A 16,564-nucleotide genomic window follows, 5' to 3' on the forward strand; every position below is an offset into this window, starting at 1 on the left:
TGCCCCGCTGTGTGTTGTTGAACATGAAGGCAACCGACCATTGGTCAGTGAGGAGAGTGAATCTCCTGCCGGCCAGGTAATGCCTCCAATGTCGCACTGCTTCAACAATGGCTTGGGCCTCCTTTTCGAAGAGGAGTACCGAATTTTGGAGGTATGGCTGGTGCGTGAAAAGAATGCCACGGGCCTGCCTGCCTGGTTGAGGGTGGCGGCCAGAGCGACGTCCGATGCATCGCTCTCGACCTGAAAAGTGAGGGACTCATTGACTGCGTGTATCGTGGCCTTTGCGATGTCTACCTTGATGCGGTTGAAGGCCTGGCGGGCCTCAGCCGTCAGGAGGAAAACTGTGGAGTGGATGAGTGGGCGGGCCTTGTCCGCAAAGTTAGGGACCCACTGGGCATAATAGGAGAAAAATCCCAGGCATCGTTTCAGGGCCTTGGGGCAGTGGGAGTTCCAGGAGGGGGCACATGCGGTCGGGGTCGGGCCCTCGGACTCCGTTTTCCACAACATAGCCAAGGATGGCTAAGCGGTTGGTGCGGAACACGCACTTCTCCTTATTGTACGTGAGGTTGAGGAGTTTGGCGGTGTGGAGAAATTTGAGGTTAGCGTCGTGGTCCTGCTGATCGTGGCCGCAGATGGTGACGTTATCTAGGTATGGGAAGGTGGCCCGCAGTCCGTACTGGTCAACCATTCGGTCTATCTCACGTTGGAAGACCGAGACCCGTTAGTGACGCCGAAGGGAACCCTAAAGAAATGATAGAGGTGGCCGTCCGCTTCAAACGCAGTGTATTGGCGGTCCGCCTTGTGGATGGTGACTACCACAGTGCTACCCACTGCACCACCCTGCTGCCCTCTATCGAGCCCTTTAACATTACACTGGAAACTAATGGAGATCTTTCATTGTACATTGTTGTGAATTATGTCTGTTTGTTAAAGGCTGATCAGAAACGCAAAGGGTTTTATCATTTAGGATACTGTCATTATTTTTATTGGTGATTGAGGGTTGAGAGTCTGGTTCCACAAATTGTACCTTTATCGCATTGAAGTCCCCTCCATCCAGTAGCACAGGAGCAGCCATAAGGGTCAGGTAAACAGAACATGGAGAAGCGACAGTTTCCTCCTTTACATATTCTGCAGCTTCTCCCGTACGTACTTTGCCCACATGCTGTAAGAATTTCAATAAAGTAGAGTAAATATACAGTCAAAGGAAGGTGCTCGATGGAGCAAGGGGTCATATTGTCTGTGTTAGTTCTTTGCTAGAAGCAGCCATCCCTTATCTCTCTGCCCTGTTGTCTCCTTGCATCCCTGTATCTTCCTCTGCTTCAGCTGGGAATTCCAATGTTCCCTGAAAAGATGCAATGGTCATTGTGTCAAACCCTCCCTCTGTGCTGAAACAATTGTTGCAGCACGCCTCATTCTCTTAGTAAAACTGCTCCTGAAGGTGTAGGGCAAGAAGGGGTAGGGAAGGGTATTAACAAGTACATCAGGACTAGCCAGAGTCAGTCAGGATTTGACGTCACAGGGGAATGAGTGACTCCAATAACCCACAACACATCTAGTGGGTGCATTGGCAGTTCATCTGCCACATGCAGCAGGCAGTAAAACCAAAAATGTAGAGGCTGCACCCATTCTTGTTATAAACAATTTCATTTAGTAGCTGTCTATCCTACTTATTCACACTTACAATCAGAAAATCATTGCGAACCTCATCAGATTTTCATCAGGTGTGATCATCTGATTGCGACCACTCAAAGCTTTGATTCTTGCTGATCTTGTTCAATGAGTTAGTCTGGGATAAGCACCCACTCAACTGTGCGAGATAGCGCATTTAAAACAGTTTAAGCAATGTCTTTTAATGCCTATGGTCACGGCAAATGGTCAGATCCTTGACTCAATATGGGCAGTGTCTAAGTGACGTGTGGACAGTGAGTGGTGGGAGCTACACTGCAGTTTTAACTCCGGTTTGACACGATGACCACTGCATCTTTTAAGAAAACATTGGAATTCCCAGCTGAAGCAGAGGAAGATACAGGGATGCAAGGAGACAGTAGGGCAGAGAGATCAGGGTTGAACTCCAAGATCACACCGATTGCAATGAGCACTCCTATGAAACTCAGGCTGCAAACGAGAACACAGAGCTGGCTTAGCTAACAACAAACTAACTTTTGGCAGCTTGTTTTTAAACAATAGAAAATACGTTAACGGCGCTAAACACAGCTGTCCCCAAATCTGAAATATCTCTTATAATTTTAGAATGAAGTTGTAGCATCCCCACCTTTACATCTTTAAGAAGCCAACTTTGGACCTATTTTTCAGGTCAGTGGTTTGTATCAGTTTAGATTTACGGTAGCACAGTGGTTAGCACTGTGGCTTCACAGCGCCAGGGACCGGGTTCGATTCCTGGCTTGGGTCACTGTCTGTGCGGAGTCTGCACGTTCTCCCAGTGTCTGCGTGGGTTTCCTCCGGGTGCTCCGGTTTCCTCCCACAAGTCCCAAAATACATGCTTGTTGGGTGAATTGGACATTCTGAATTCTCCCTCTATGTACCCGAACAGGCACCTGAGTGTGGCGACTGGGGGATTTTCACAGTAACTTTATTGCAGTCTTAATGTAAACTTAATTGTGACAATAAAGATTATTATTATAAAATTTGAAAATATCCGATCGGCTACAAGAAAGATTTTAATTGCTCTGGCATCTTTCACCAGCTCAGGATATTGCAAAGTGCTTTCCAGTTAATGATTTACTTTTTGAGATGCTGTCACTGGTGTGATGCAGGAAACACCAGCGAGTACATTGATGAACTTTCAGTGATGACCTGATAGTGATTGGAGTTTGTGGGCATCTTATCTCGACATGGAAGCTTGCTGGATACAAATGCCGGGGAAATGACACTGTAGCACAGCATGTAGATAACATCAGAAACAGGAATTTGGGAGCAGTTACTCCAGTGGAACGGATCCTTATGCAATTGTAAACCTTCAGTAATGGAGCGGGACTACGATTTGCTGACTCGGAAAGGCACTCAAAACTGACTAAGACAGGCCAATAAAACTCACCGAATATGTTAGAAAAAGCCTGATCAATTTCAAAATGTTTTTTTTATCATGTTTGCGGTTTACAGAACTTTGAATTTACTTTGAAGAAGGAGGCCATTCGGCCCATCGGGTCTGCACTGGCTCTTGGGAAAGAGCATCCAACTTAACCCCTCCTAACCTTTTTTGGACACTAAGGGCAATTTACCCTGGCCAATCCACCTAACCTGCACATCTTTGGACTGTGGGAGGAAACCGGAGCACCCGGAGGAAACCCACGCAGACACGGGGAGATCGTGCAAACTCCGCACAGACAGTGACCCAAGCCGGGAATCGAACCTGGGACCCTGGCGCTCTGAAGCAACCGTGCTAACTACTGTGCCACCATTGCTGTTGTAACTCAAAGCCTTGGATTGTGGGTCATTATCTGATGTGTGGGAAGCAAGACCTCTGAAATGTACCTGTTTCACATCGCTGCCCCATGAATCCTGGTGGACAGATGCATTTCCCCTTCTGGTCATGGCAAACCCCTCCGTTCAGGCAGTCCGGACACAGCTTGGAGCACTCAGCTCCCCACATGTTAGCTTCACATTCTGTAACACCAATATTTCATCATTCATACACTGGGACTGTTCAACAATTCAACTGATGTTCAATGAAATCCAACAGAAACGACAATCACAATAACCTTCACACACACACACAAGCACAGCACCGACAACAGAAACTTGCATGTTTAAGGTCCCGAGCGAGGGTCCTGACCGGGGCGGGCGGGTGCTGACATTTTGGTTCTCATTGCAGTAGTGGGAAGGATGTGGCCAGGGATCCCACCAACAGCTCAGGCTTTTTTCCATCAGGACCATGTCACTATGATTACATTTGGCCTGATCTGTGTCCATCTGTGGGGCGGCTAGAAGCCTCCAGAATGAGACCTGCAGTAACAACGATTGTATAAGCAAACCCCAAGCCCAGGACTCCGAGGAGAAGGAGACCCAGCCAAGGAGACTGACCACCTCATCTTGCAACGGGTGGTATCTGAATCCAAGCTGTGAGCTTTGTGGCTCATTGTAATAAGTAATCTTAACAAGTAAAGAGCAGTTCAGTGTTTATCTAGCGTTTTAAACATTGATAAAGATTCAGTTGTATGACATATCTCACCCCTCAAGTCCCAGATTTCCGCAAATTTTCGTGTGAGAAATACTTCCTGACATCGCTCCCAAATGGCCAAGGTAACTTAGAGATTCAGTCTCCTTTTACTGAGTTACCCCACCCCACCAGAGGAAATAATTTATTTCTATTGACCCTATGAAACCCTTTAATCTGCTTAAACACGTCAATTAAATCACCCCTTAAATGTTTAGTCCCGAGGACAGACAGACCCAGTCAGTGAAACCGGCCGTTGTGATTTAACCCTGGTATGATTGTAAAGCAGAAGCTGGAAATGTAGGATCAGGTAAACAGAACATGTAGACACGGCATTTTCCTCCTTTTTATTATTCAGTTTCTCCCGTACGCACTTTGCCCACAAGCCTGGAAATATAATGCAGTTATTCAAAACTATCTACAAATCTTACTTCTTACTATCAGCCGGGTGAATGCCGCAGTTAAAACATTTCCTCCAATTAAAAATGCAGAGTAGACACCTGCATCATCCACAGTGACCGATTTGAATGGGTATTCGACCATATGAGCGACATCATCCCTGGGTACGGATGAGATAAACCCACCTGGAACAGCAAAAAGAAACAGCAGTTACAAACTGCAGGATAAACTGTGAAAAATCAAACTTTGCGGGCAAGATTTTCTCCAGTATTGGCAAAGGCCGATGTCGGGCGCCAACCGCAATGGTGGTATCTGCTGCCATGCAGCGCGGGATATTGAGAAAAGGCAGCAGGGGTTCCCCATCGTATCGCTGGCAGGAAGCCAGCCCCACCATCAACTCAGCCAATCAACGATCTGGCCATCGTTTGTAAAGGCCACCACAGCACACAGCGAGCACACCAGGAAATATTCCTCACCTGGGACCAAACAGAAACTGCTGGAAAATCTCAGCAGGTCTGGCAGCATCTGCAGGGAGAGAAAAGAGCTAATGTTTCGAGTCCAGAAGCTTTGACAAAGTGTCACCTGGACTCCAAACGTTAGCCCTTTTCTCTCCCTACAGATGCTGCCAGATCTGCTGAGATTTTCCAGCAGTTTCTGTTTGGTTTCAGATTCCAGCATCCGCAGTAATTTGCTATTATTCCTCACCCGGGAGCACCCTCTGGCACTCCCCTGACATTAAACTGGCATTACCCTGGCACGGCCCTCTTGCTGTGAGCCTCGCATTCATCTCAGAACTCACCTGGGATTGCTGCTCGCCGGGTGCATTTCACCCAAGACCAATCATGCTTCACGTTGCCGTGGATGGACGTTTTGGTGTGGGGGATTATTCCGGCATATCACCTGACAATGATATGCTATATGTTAATGTATAACATGAAGGTTCCTGACAAATGGCAGGAGACGCAGCCCGACACTGATGAGGGGGGAGGGGGGTGGTGATCGTTTCCTCGTGAAGTGCAACTTTGGCCTTCTCAGGGTATTTTCCTCTTTCGTCACCAAACCTGCCCAATGAGAGCCGAAGAGGAAAATCCCGGCCTTTCTTTACAAATGGCGATCCTCTGGCACCTTGGCTGGAATTTCCTGGTCTATCTGACCAAGGGCAAACTCCTGCCAAGGGTTTCACTGCGGTGGTACAGGTCCATACAGCAGGCAGTCCCGTTAATAGTGGCAGGGTCAAAATAAAATGTTTAAAATGTGTGCCTCATGTTTTCAATCCTGTTTTGAGCTCTTAATACTTGAAAAGTTGTCCCCATATGTGATCAATAAACTAATTCTCGTTTATATCAGAAAATTTATAATCTGACTTCATTGCTATCACAAGGCCAAATTGTTTCTATATTGTACAATCTCAATGGATTTCAGCAGAATTCATGTTTATCTTGGCTGACGAAACTGGTTCAGGTGGTAATAAAAATTTCATCAACAACTAGAAACTTTGAAGATTTTCCAAGTATTCCTAAGAATAGGTCAAGGCACGTGAGAGAGTTCTTGTTCTGGGAAGAGTACTTTGCCGCCTTCGAGACTTTGACATCCTGTTGCATGAGGTGTCGTTTATCCTCACAAATGTGAGAGGTCGGTGCTGGGCAAAGCGAGTTCCCGATTCAACTCGAAGGTTGGCTGCCATGCTTCACTAATCTTGATTTGGAGGCTGGGTGCACCCAATTGTTGGGTGTTTTGACAAATCTTTTTCCCTTTGGCGATGGGGGTCTCCCCGGGTAGGGCTGGCGTAAGCGTCCTTTATTTTCAGTGTGAATGGGGGCGGTGCATTCCCCTGGATGCGGTTGGAGAGGTGCAGGTCCGGCTGGGGTCTGGGTGTTGGGCTGCGCTGGAAGTCCCGGGGGGGGGGGGGGGGGGGGGGGGGGGCATTGATTCCTGTGTGTCAGGAGGTGCTGGGCTAGCCAGGTCCAGTCTGTGGCTGATAACCTGTTGTCCCCTGGACCTTCTTGAAGGTGCCTATTCGGGACATATTGTGTATTGCTTTGTTGGTGCACCAGGACCTGGGGTTGATCTGAACCCTGCATTTTGGTTGATATCCCGTTACCCCCGGGGTGGGGGGGGGGGGGGGGGAGGGGGGGGGGTTGGGATGCTTTCTTGGTTGAATGAGCAACTTGTTCTTGTTCTCCATTGTTGGGTAGTCTGCAGGCACCTGGGAAATAGGGAACCAGGACTGGTCCTAGTCCTTTGTTAACCTGTAGTTTGCTTATGGTGGTTCCAGCCTGTTTTCCTCTCTGTTGTTCCTGGGAGACCTTGAAGACTTGATCATAATCCAAACATGTTGCGGTCCTCTCTGTATTAATGCATGGAATGGTTTTGGCCACACACTGAGCCGGAGACTGGGGGGGGGGTTAAGTTGTGTTGTGTGGTATTTATGTAACTCCCTTTAGAACTGGGGTTTTCACGTATTTGCTTTGTTTTCTTCTCTCTTGTAAGCAATGAGCATCAAGAACACGTGGTTGACTCCTGTGTGAGCGCAGACGGGATTGGTATCTGAGGAGAGGAGGCTGTGGTCTGTCATTAGTGCCTTTGGTACTGTTAGAGTTGAGAGAGATGTATATTGGTGTGCAGCAGAACATGATGCAGAAACTCTATCCTGAACTCTCTTGGTAATTGTGAGCAGATGCATCATGGTAAAGCGACGCCATTTTACCATTTGTCCTGACCTCGTCCGATTTCTTCCTTAATCTCTGGTGGGGTTTATAGAAGCATCCTGCCACGACTATTGATTGTATCGAGACAGTTATAATGTTGTTCTCCTGTTCCCCTCCATATTCATTATGTTCAGACGTTTTTTTCCTTGCTTACTTATTTATTTTGTAATTTTGTTGCGTTGTTTAAAAATCGTAAAATCCTAATAAATATACTTTTTTAAAAAAAAAGTAAAATGTCCCAAGTTGCTCTACCGGAGCATCATCAGACACATTTTGATAGAAAACGACATTAGGACAGCTGACCAGAATCTTGGAGTGAATTGAGAAGCATCTCCAAGGAGGGGAATAAGGTGGACAGACGGAGAGAGTTCAGGGAGGGAATTTGAGAGCTTAGAAGACAGGCAGTTGAAGGTACATCCGCCAATGGTGGAGCGATTATGATGAGCAAGATGCCAGAATTGGAAGAATGAAAACCATCATATTTATTATTTATGAATAAATGTCTGAAGAAGGATTAGGAATGTTGAAGAAGGAAGTGATTGAGAATAACACTGTCTCTTTGTCTTTCACAATAAGTTGGTTAGCTTGACAGTAACAGCTTAAATGTTAATTAATAATAATATTCTGAACTCAGCAGGGCTGGTTTAGCTCAGTGGGCTAAACAGCTGGTTTGTGATGCAGAACAAGGCCAGCAGCGTGGGTTCAATTCCTGTGCCAGCTGAGAATTCTGAATTCTCCCTCCGTGTACCCGAACAGGCGCCAGAATGTGGCGACTTGGGGATTTTCACAGTAACTTCATTGCAGTGTTAATGTAAGCCAACTTGTGACAATATTAAAGATTATTATGAATTATTATTATTAGAATTGGTGCGTCTCACATCTGACAGAGAAAGGATCGAACTACAGATGTTCCATTACCATTTTTATAGATCATCACATCAGCATCTGTCTGGAGTTGTCGCCTGAATTGAATGGTCACATTTTCACCCTTATTTGCAGTAATAGAAAATACCTCTGGGAAGAAATGAGCTGAAAAATAAAACATATTTTAACAGGTCAGGTGGATCGCTCTATCCTTGAGCAAGGGGACATAAAGTCAATGATTCAGGATCTATGACAGAGGCAGAACCATGGTGGGCACACACGCTGATGTTTTCTGCATCTGTTTAAGGATCACTTTGAAGGAGGGCGGGATTCCAGCAGCAGGAATACTAATCAATCGCCTGACCATTCCAGACAAGAGAGTCTAACCAAACAGCTGAGGCAAAGCACTTCGGAAACTCATTCAGAGATGAAAGAAGATCTCCATTGCAAATATCGTGACAAAGTTAGTTCTTTATGAGTGCGGTTGTTGCAAATACTCACTGCACAAGGGAATTGTCCTCTGCTGCATTTATTTTGTAGTATTTCCTCATAATATCAGTGAGATTCATAGAATGATTCAGCCCATTATGACCTTATTTATTCTATCAAAATCCTTCATAATTTTGAACATCTCCCTTACACCTCCCTATGGCCTTCTCTAAAGGAAAAAGAGTGCCACAAAAAAGGGAACTTCAGAATGTGTGAAAAGTGATGGAAAAGTGGCATGAACAGCTTTTATTACGGTTATTGACATTGTCAACATTATACTGTGTATTTGCTACAAATGTGATTAATCAGGTGGTACAGCTCTGCATCTGATTTTTGCTGACCTAGAACGTACAGAGTGAGTTGCACATGATCACTGCCAGGGAGATGTGGATCTGTAATGATTTGATTACCTGCAAATGCTCGCATTCCAAGCATTGTCCGGCATCTCTGACTTTGTCTATATAAATGTTTCTGGATCATACCTCTCCATTCACCTGAGGAAGGAGCAGCGCTCCGAAAGTTCGTGTTTGAAACAAACCTGTTGGACTTTAACCTGTTGTAAGACTTCTTACTAGGGAGATGTGGGTGAGAGGGTATGGGTGCAGGTTTCAGACAGAGTGACTGTGAGGTTCGTGAGTAGTTTGACATTGGGAGTGAGGTGCTGGCGGGCTTAAAAATGGACAAATGCCCAGGTCCAGATGAGTTGGCTCCCAGGCTGCTAAGGGAAGAAATTACAGGGACTCTTACTCAAATTTCTAATTCCTCTCTGGCCACAGGGGAGGTGCCAGAGGACTGGAGGATGGCTAATGTGGTTCCACTTTTCAAGAAACGTGGTAGAGATAAACCAGGGAATTACAAACCAGTAAATCTCACATTGGTGGGAGGGAAACTATTGTAGAAAATTCTGAAGGAGAGAATCTATCTCCACTTGGAGAGGCAAGGATTGATCAGGGATAGCCAGCGTGGCTTTGTGAGAGGGAGGTCATTCCTAACAAAATTAATTGAGCCTTTCAATGAGGTGACTAGGTGTGTAGATGAGGGCAGTGCAGTTGATATAGTTTATGTAGATTTCAGCAAAGCCTTTGACAACGTCCCAGATGGAGTAGCATTATAAGTTGAATCCTAAATTGGCTTTCTGATAGGAGAGGGTGGTTGTAGAAGGCTGTGTGACTGGAGGCCGGTGTCCAGTGTCATACCATAGGGATCAGTGGCAGGTCCCTTATTGTTTGTGATATATATAAACAATTTGGAAGAAAATGTGTGTGTGTGTGTGTGTGTGTGTGTGTGTGTGTGTGTGTGGTGGGGGGGGGGGGGGGGGGGGGGGGGGGGGGGGGAATAAGTAAGTTTGCAGATGACATGGAGATTGGTTGGGTGGTTGACTTTGATCTAAGGTTATAGAAGGATATAGACAAGAATACATGAATTAGAAGCAGGAATAGACGATAGGTCTACCAATACGATCATAGCTGATCTATTCCGGCCTCAACTCCTTCTCTGTACCATTTCCCCCAAAGCTCTCTATTCCTCGATGTATCAAACAATTATCCACCTCCACCTTGAACACTTCTAATGATCCGGCCCTCTCCTCCCGTCAGGCAGAGAATTCCAGAGATTTCCCACCCTCTGCGAGAAGAAATTATAGACGGATGTGGATGGATTGGTCAGGTGGGTGCATCATGGAATTTAACCCTGGACAGTGTGAGGTGATGCAGTTTCGAAGGAGTAACACAACAAGGGAGCACTCAGTGAATGACAGGACACTAGGACTCTCAGAGGCACAGAGGAATCTTGGGGGTGCTTGTCCAAGATTCCTGAAGGTGGCAGGGTAGTTAGGAAGGCAGACGGGACACTTGCCTTTGTCAGTCGTGGCATAGATTAGAAGAGCAAGGAGGTTATGTTGGAGATGTACAAAACATTGGTGAGGCCACAGCTGGAGTACTCTGTGCAGTTCTGGTCACCGCACTATAGGAAGGATGTGACTACATTAGAGAATGTGCAGAGGAGATTCACCAGGATGTTGCCTGGGATGGAGCATTTTAGCTATGAAGAGAGGCTGGATAAGCTCGGGTTATTTTCGCTGGAGCAGAGGAGAGAACCGATTGAGGTGTATAAGATTACGAGGGGCACGGACAGGGTGGGTAGAAAGCAGCTTTTCCCCTTGGTTGAAGGCTCAATAACAAGGGGACATAATTTTAAGGTAAGGGACAGGATGTTTAGAGGGGGAAAATCTTTTTCACCCAGAGGGTGGTGGGAATCTGGAATGTTCTGTCTGGGAGAGCAGCAAACGTCACAATCTTTAAACAGTACTTTGACGAGTACTTGAAATGTCACAACATTCAAGGCTGTGGACCAAGTGCTGGGAAGTGGGATTAGTGCCGATTAGGATAGTTTTTAGTCTGTGCAGGCTTGATGGGCCAAAGGGCCTCTCCTGTACTGTACTGTGGTGCGGAAAGGACCTGTGTACTTTGCCAATTTCCTGAGCAAGGCGACCAACTCAACTGCTGCTCCTTTCACATCTCTGAAACCAAAACATCAGTAAAAAGGAATTTCAACTGGCAATCAATGACCCACTATTGTGCTCAACAAGGACTCGGAGCAACAGGCACAGGGCTCAACAATGTCTTTTTTTTTAGAAAGAAGGGCCATATCTCACTTTGGGGTGCAGGTATCTATATTGCCTTTGGATGGAATACAATCCATAAACCACGTGAGACCAAAACTGATCCCAGTCATCTCGATAGGCTCCCACCTCCAGAACTGTTGAGTGTTTTTACCTTGTTGTGACATCTTAACTGTAGTTATTGTGGTAACTTCTTCATCAACTCTCCCCTCACAAATGAATATTCCAACGCTATCGTTTTGCTCGTCGTTTCTCCACACCACCTTTGAAGAGTAGTTTTTAGTCCTGCTCTGCTCCGCAAGGATCCTTGGCCGATCAACGAAGGCATCAACAGCCCGAGCTATGGAAATCTGGTCAGGAACAGGTTTGCCATTGGGAACACACACCAATGAGGTTTCAGAGGTGGAGATCAGAGGGCTCGGGTTTATTAATGTTAAGTCCAGCGATGCCTCGATTAAACCTGCAGTCAAATGTAAACACATCAGTCAGAAGGAATTGATTGCAACAGAGAGGAGAAAGATAGATTCATGTTTCTGTATTTCACACCCTCAGGGTGCTCCAGGTCCAATGAAGAATTTACTGAACTGCACTCACTGTTGTAACACTGTTGGAGGAAACAAAGCAGCCAATCTGTACACAGCAAGATCCCACAACAACAACAAAGGAATAATGGCTAGATAATCGGTTTCCATGATGTTGGTTGAAAATTAACATTGTGCGTGAGAGAGAGTGCGAGAGAGAGGCGAGAGTGAGTGAGAGAGAGGAGAGAGGAGAGAGTGAGAGGAGTGAGAGTGAGAGTAAGAGACACAGAGAGAGAGAGAGAGAGACAGAAAGAGACACAGAGAGACAGAGAGAGAGAGACAGAGAGAGAAACAGAGACAGAGAGAGAGACAGAGAGAGAGACAGAGAGAGAGACAGAGAGAGAGACAGAGAGAGAGACAGACAGAGACAGACAGAGAGAGACAGAGAGAGACAGACAGAGAGAGACAGAGAGAGACAGAGAGAGACAGAGAGAGACAGAGAGAGACAGAGAGAGAGACAGAGAGAGAGACAGAGAGAGAGAGACAGAGAGAGAGAGACAGAGAGAGAGAGAGACGGAGAGAGAGAGAGACGGAGAGAGAGAGACGGAGAGAGAGAGACGGAGAGAGAGAGAGGGAGAGAGAAAGAGAGACAGAGAGAGAGAGACAGAGAGAGAGACAGAGAGACTGAAAGAGAGAGAGAGAGACAGAGAGCGAGACAGAGAGCGAGACAGAGAGCGAGACAGAGAGCGAGACAGAGAGCGAGACAGAGAGCGAGACAGAGAGCGAGACAGAGAGCGAGACAGAGAGCGAGACAGAGAGCGAGACAGAGAGCGAGACAGAGAGCGAGACAGAGAGCGAGACAGAGAGCGAGACAGAGAGCGAGACAGAGAGCGAGACAGAGAGCGAGACAGAGAGCGAGACAGAGAGCGAGACAGAGAGCGAGACAGAGAGCGAGACAGAGAGCGAGACAGAGAGCGAGACAGAGAGCGAGACAGAGAGAGAGACAGAGAGAGAGACAGAGAGAGAGACAGAGAGAGAGACAGAGAGACAGAAAGAGAGAGAGAGACTCCCCCACTTTGCGTTGAAAGGATGGCATGGGATTTTTTAACTTTCATGTGAGAGGGAAGATGGGGGTCCTCAGTTTAACATCTGCTCCAGACACAGCACCTCCTGCAATGCAGCACTCCCTCAGCACTGCTCTGGGAGTGTCATTGTCAGATTATGTGCTCAAGAATCCAGAGTGCAGACTTGAACCCACAACCTTCGACCTCAGGAGGTGGGAGTATTACCCACTGAGGCACAGATGACACACACCAATACTATATCAACTTTTCATGGCGATGTTCTGATGCTGCAGGTTTTCCTGAGACAGTTTTGTCCAAAGATGTGCAGCTTAGGTGGGATTACGGGGTAGGGCGGGGTGTGGGCCTAGGTGGGATGCCTTTCAGAGGGTCACTGTAGGGTACTGGTTTTGGTGACATTTTAAATGCTGGTTTTGCACATATATTAGCGAATGAGATATTGGAGTAAGGTTTTCACGCTGCTGGGTGATCTAGAGGAGAGATGACAAACAAAAGCTCTAGCAAGAAACAAAACTAGAAGCATTTTATGTACCAAAACTAAAATTCCTGTGCATACAGGAAATAAGAAAAAAAAACAGTAACTGCTGAAAATACTCAGCAGGTCGGACAGCATCTGTGGAGAGAGAAACAGAGTTAGTGCAGTTTATTGACCTTTCAAAAGAACTGGAAGATATACAAGGTGCCTTATAGAGATTAAATGCATCCAGTCATTGCTCATTCTGTTTCTCTCTCCACAGGTGCTGCCTGATCTGCTGAATATTTCCAGCAAACTCAGCGAAAGAATCTTGGCTTTGCCTGGGGAGGAGCTCCAAAGTGCTTTCTAATTCTTTAACAAGCCATGTCTAATGAAAGGTGAGTAGATCATTAGAAAGCAAATATTTAAGGTTATTACCAAAATACCCGGTGGAGAGATGAGGAATTTGTTTTTCTTTATTCATTCATGAGATGTGGGCATTGCTGACTAGATCAGCATTTATTACCCATCGCTAAGTGCCATTGTGAAGATGGTAATGAGCTGCATTATTGAACCGCTGCAGTCCATGTGGTGTATGTGCACGCACAGAGCACCCTACCTAGGCCCACACCCTACCCTATCGCCGCAAGATTTTGACCCAGCCACAGTTAAGGAACGATGATGTATTTCCAAGTCAGGATGGTGAGTGACTTGGAGGGGAACTTGCAGTTGGTGGTGTTTCCTGGTGTCTACTGCCCTTGTCCATCCAGGCCGTCGAGGTTTTGGGTTTGGAAGGTGCTGCCTGAGGAGCCTTGGTCAGTTCCTGCAGTGCATCTTGGAGATGGCACACACGGCTGCTATTGTCCGTCAGTGAAAGTAGTGAATGTTTGTGGACGGGGTGCCAATCAAGCGGGTTGCTTTGACCTGGATAGAGTTGAGCTTCTTTAGTGTCGTTGGAGTTGCACTCATCCAGGCAAGTGGAGAGCATTCCATCACACTCTTAAGTTGCAAGTTGAAGATGGTGGACTAGCTTTGGGGAGTCAGGAGGTGAGTTACTGCCCTCAGGATTCCTAGCTGCTGACTTGCTTTTGTAGCCACAGTATTTATATGGCTAGGGTCCAGTTCAGTTTCTTTTTAACAAAAATTTCCAATTAAGGGGCAATTTTAGTGAGGCCAATCCACCGACCTTGCACATCTTTGGGTTGTGGGGGCGAGACCCACATAGACACGGAGGGAATGTGTAAACCCGCATGGATAGTAACTTGGGGCAGGGATTGAACCCGGATCCTCAGCGCCATGAGGCAGCAGTGCTAACCACTGTGCCAACCTGCAGTTCAGTTTCTTGTCAATGGTGACCCTCAGGATGTTGATAGTGGGGGATTCAGTGATTGTAATGTCACTGAATGCCAAGGGTTGATGGTTAGATTCTCTCTTGTTGGAGATGGTCATTGCCTGGCACTTGTGTGGCACAAATGTTACTTGCCACAGATCAGCTCAAGCCTGAATATTATCCAGGTCTTGCTGCATTGGAACTGCTTCAATACCTGGGTCGCAAATGGTGCTGAACATGGTACAATCAGCAGTAGCAAACATCGCCACTTCTGACCTTATGATGGAAGGAATATCATTGATGAAGTTGCTGAAGATGGTTGGCAGAGGAACTCCTGCAGTGATGTCCTGGTGCTGGGAGAGATGGTTGACCTGTACAACCACAAACACCTTCCTTTGTGACTTTCTCCACCGCTCTAAAGCGGATTCGTACAGACTCAAAACGTTAACTCTTTAACTCTCAACAGATGCTGCCAGACCTGCTGAGTTTTTCCAGCATTATCTCCGTTTGTTGAAAATTTTCAGCATTTGAAGAGTTTTGCTTGAATCTTCCTTTGTACTAATTCTGACTCCAACCAATGGAGAGTTTTGCCCGATTCCCATTGACTCCAGTGTTGCTAGGCGATGCCACACTTGGTGAAATGCTGCCTTGATGTCAAGGGCAGTCACTCTCACCTCACCTCTGGAGTTCAGCTCTTTGTCCATGTTTGAACCACATTTGCACATTAAAGTTTCTTAAGGACTTAGAACCTTTGACCAGAACAGTGGTGCAAGCAGAAAAGATAACCATTTCTAAGAGGTAAATGGTAAAACAAGAAAGGGTAGGGGGATGGGGTTAAATGGACAATTCTGTCAGGAAGGTATATTTGCATTTTTACAGGGGTTTCCCACGGCTTCAGGGTGTCCCAACGTGCTTCACAGTCGATTCAATAAGTTTCATAGCTGATGTGACAGAGAATAGAGCTCGTTAACAGTCTACATTTATAAAGGCTGCTAAAAGGATTTCCACATTCTCAGACGCTGCCCTCGTCCTTGACAATTTGTGAAGGTAATATTGCTGCTGGTTTAGATTAAAAGCCGAAATCCATGCAGTGCTAAATAATTGCAAACCCAAATACCTGTACAACATTTGCCAAGTCCAAGCACAATAAGAGTCTCCAATAATAAATGCAGAAAATGCTGGAAACTCTCAGCAGATCAGGCAGCAACCCCGTGGAGCGATACCGAGATAATGTTCCAACCACAATCTCCATCATTGATGCGATTATCACCAACATTCTGACTGAGTAAAACTTCCACCCAAAACGCAGGACACGTTATGATATTAAATCAAGGGAAACAAAAATAAGGCGGATTCTCCGAGCCTCCACGCCGAAATTGCGATCGGTGCGGGGCCAGAGAATGGGCGTCAAACCCGAGATCAGGGGCGAAATTCTCCGACCCCCAGCAGGGTCGGAGAATCACCCGGGGCCACCGAAAATCCTGCCCCCGCCGTGGCAGAAATTCTCGCCGTAGCGGGGGCGGGAAACGCGTCGCACCGAGCGGCGAGCCCCCTGCGGTGATTCTCCGGCCCGGATGGGCTGAAGTCCCGCCGCTGGGAGGCCTCTCCTGCCGCTGAGGTTTGAACCACCTCTGGTCGCGGCGGGATTGGCGGCGCGTGCGGGCACCCATGGTCCTGGGGGGGCACGGGGCGATCAGGCCCCAGGGGGTGCCCCCACGGTGGCCAGGCCCGCGATTGGGGCCCACCGATCGACGGGCGGGCTAGTGCCATGGGGGCACTCTTTCCCTTCTGCCGTCGCCACAGCCTCCACCATGGCGGAGGCGGAAGAGAATCCCCCAGCGCGCATGCGCCGGTGGTGACGTCAGCGGTAGCTGATGTCACCACCGGCGCATGCGCGAACCGGCGAAGGCCTTTCGGCCAGCC

General features: G+C 47.1%; 1 protein-coding gene across 2 annotated transcripts in view; it reads right to left on the bottom strand.

Annotated features, from left to right (window-relative positions):
• Positions 1 to 16,564, bottom strand: part of tek (TEK tyrosine kinase, endothelial) — a 111,899-nt gene that overhangs the window by 69,846 nt on the left and 25,489 nt on the right. For both annotated transcript variants that reach the window (XM_038804024.1, XM_038804023.1), the window contains exons 2-6: positions 11,409 to 11,714; positions 8,200 to 8,310; positions 4,606 to 4,758; positions 3,493 to 3,624; positions 1,028 to 1,162 (exon numbers count right to left, since the gene is read on the bottom strand). In XM_038804024.1, coding sequence (XP_038659952.1) covers positions 1,028 to 1,162; positions 3,493 to 3,624; positions 4,606 to 4,758; positions 8,200 to 8,310; positions 11,409 to 11,714 — 837 coding nt within the window. The remainder of the gene's footprint in view (positions 1 to 1,027; positions 1,163 to 3,492; positions 3,625 to 4,605; positions 4,759 to 8,199; positions 8,311 to 11,408; positions 11,715 to 16,564) is intronic.

Source organism: Scyliorhinus canicula, chromosome 8 (assembly GCF_902713615.1).
Source record: "Scyliorhinus canicula chromosome 8, sScyCan1.1, whole genome shotgun sequence".
In the NCBI taxonomy this organism is placed as follows: Eukaryota; Metazoa; Chordata; class Chondrichthyes; order Carcharhiniformes; family Scyliorhinidae; genus Scyliorhinus; species Scyliorhinus canicula.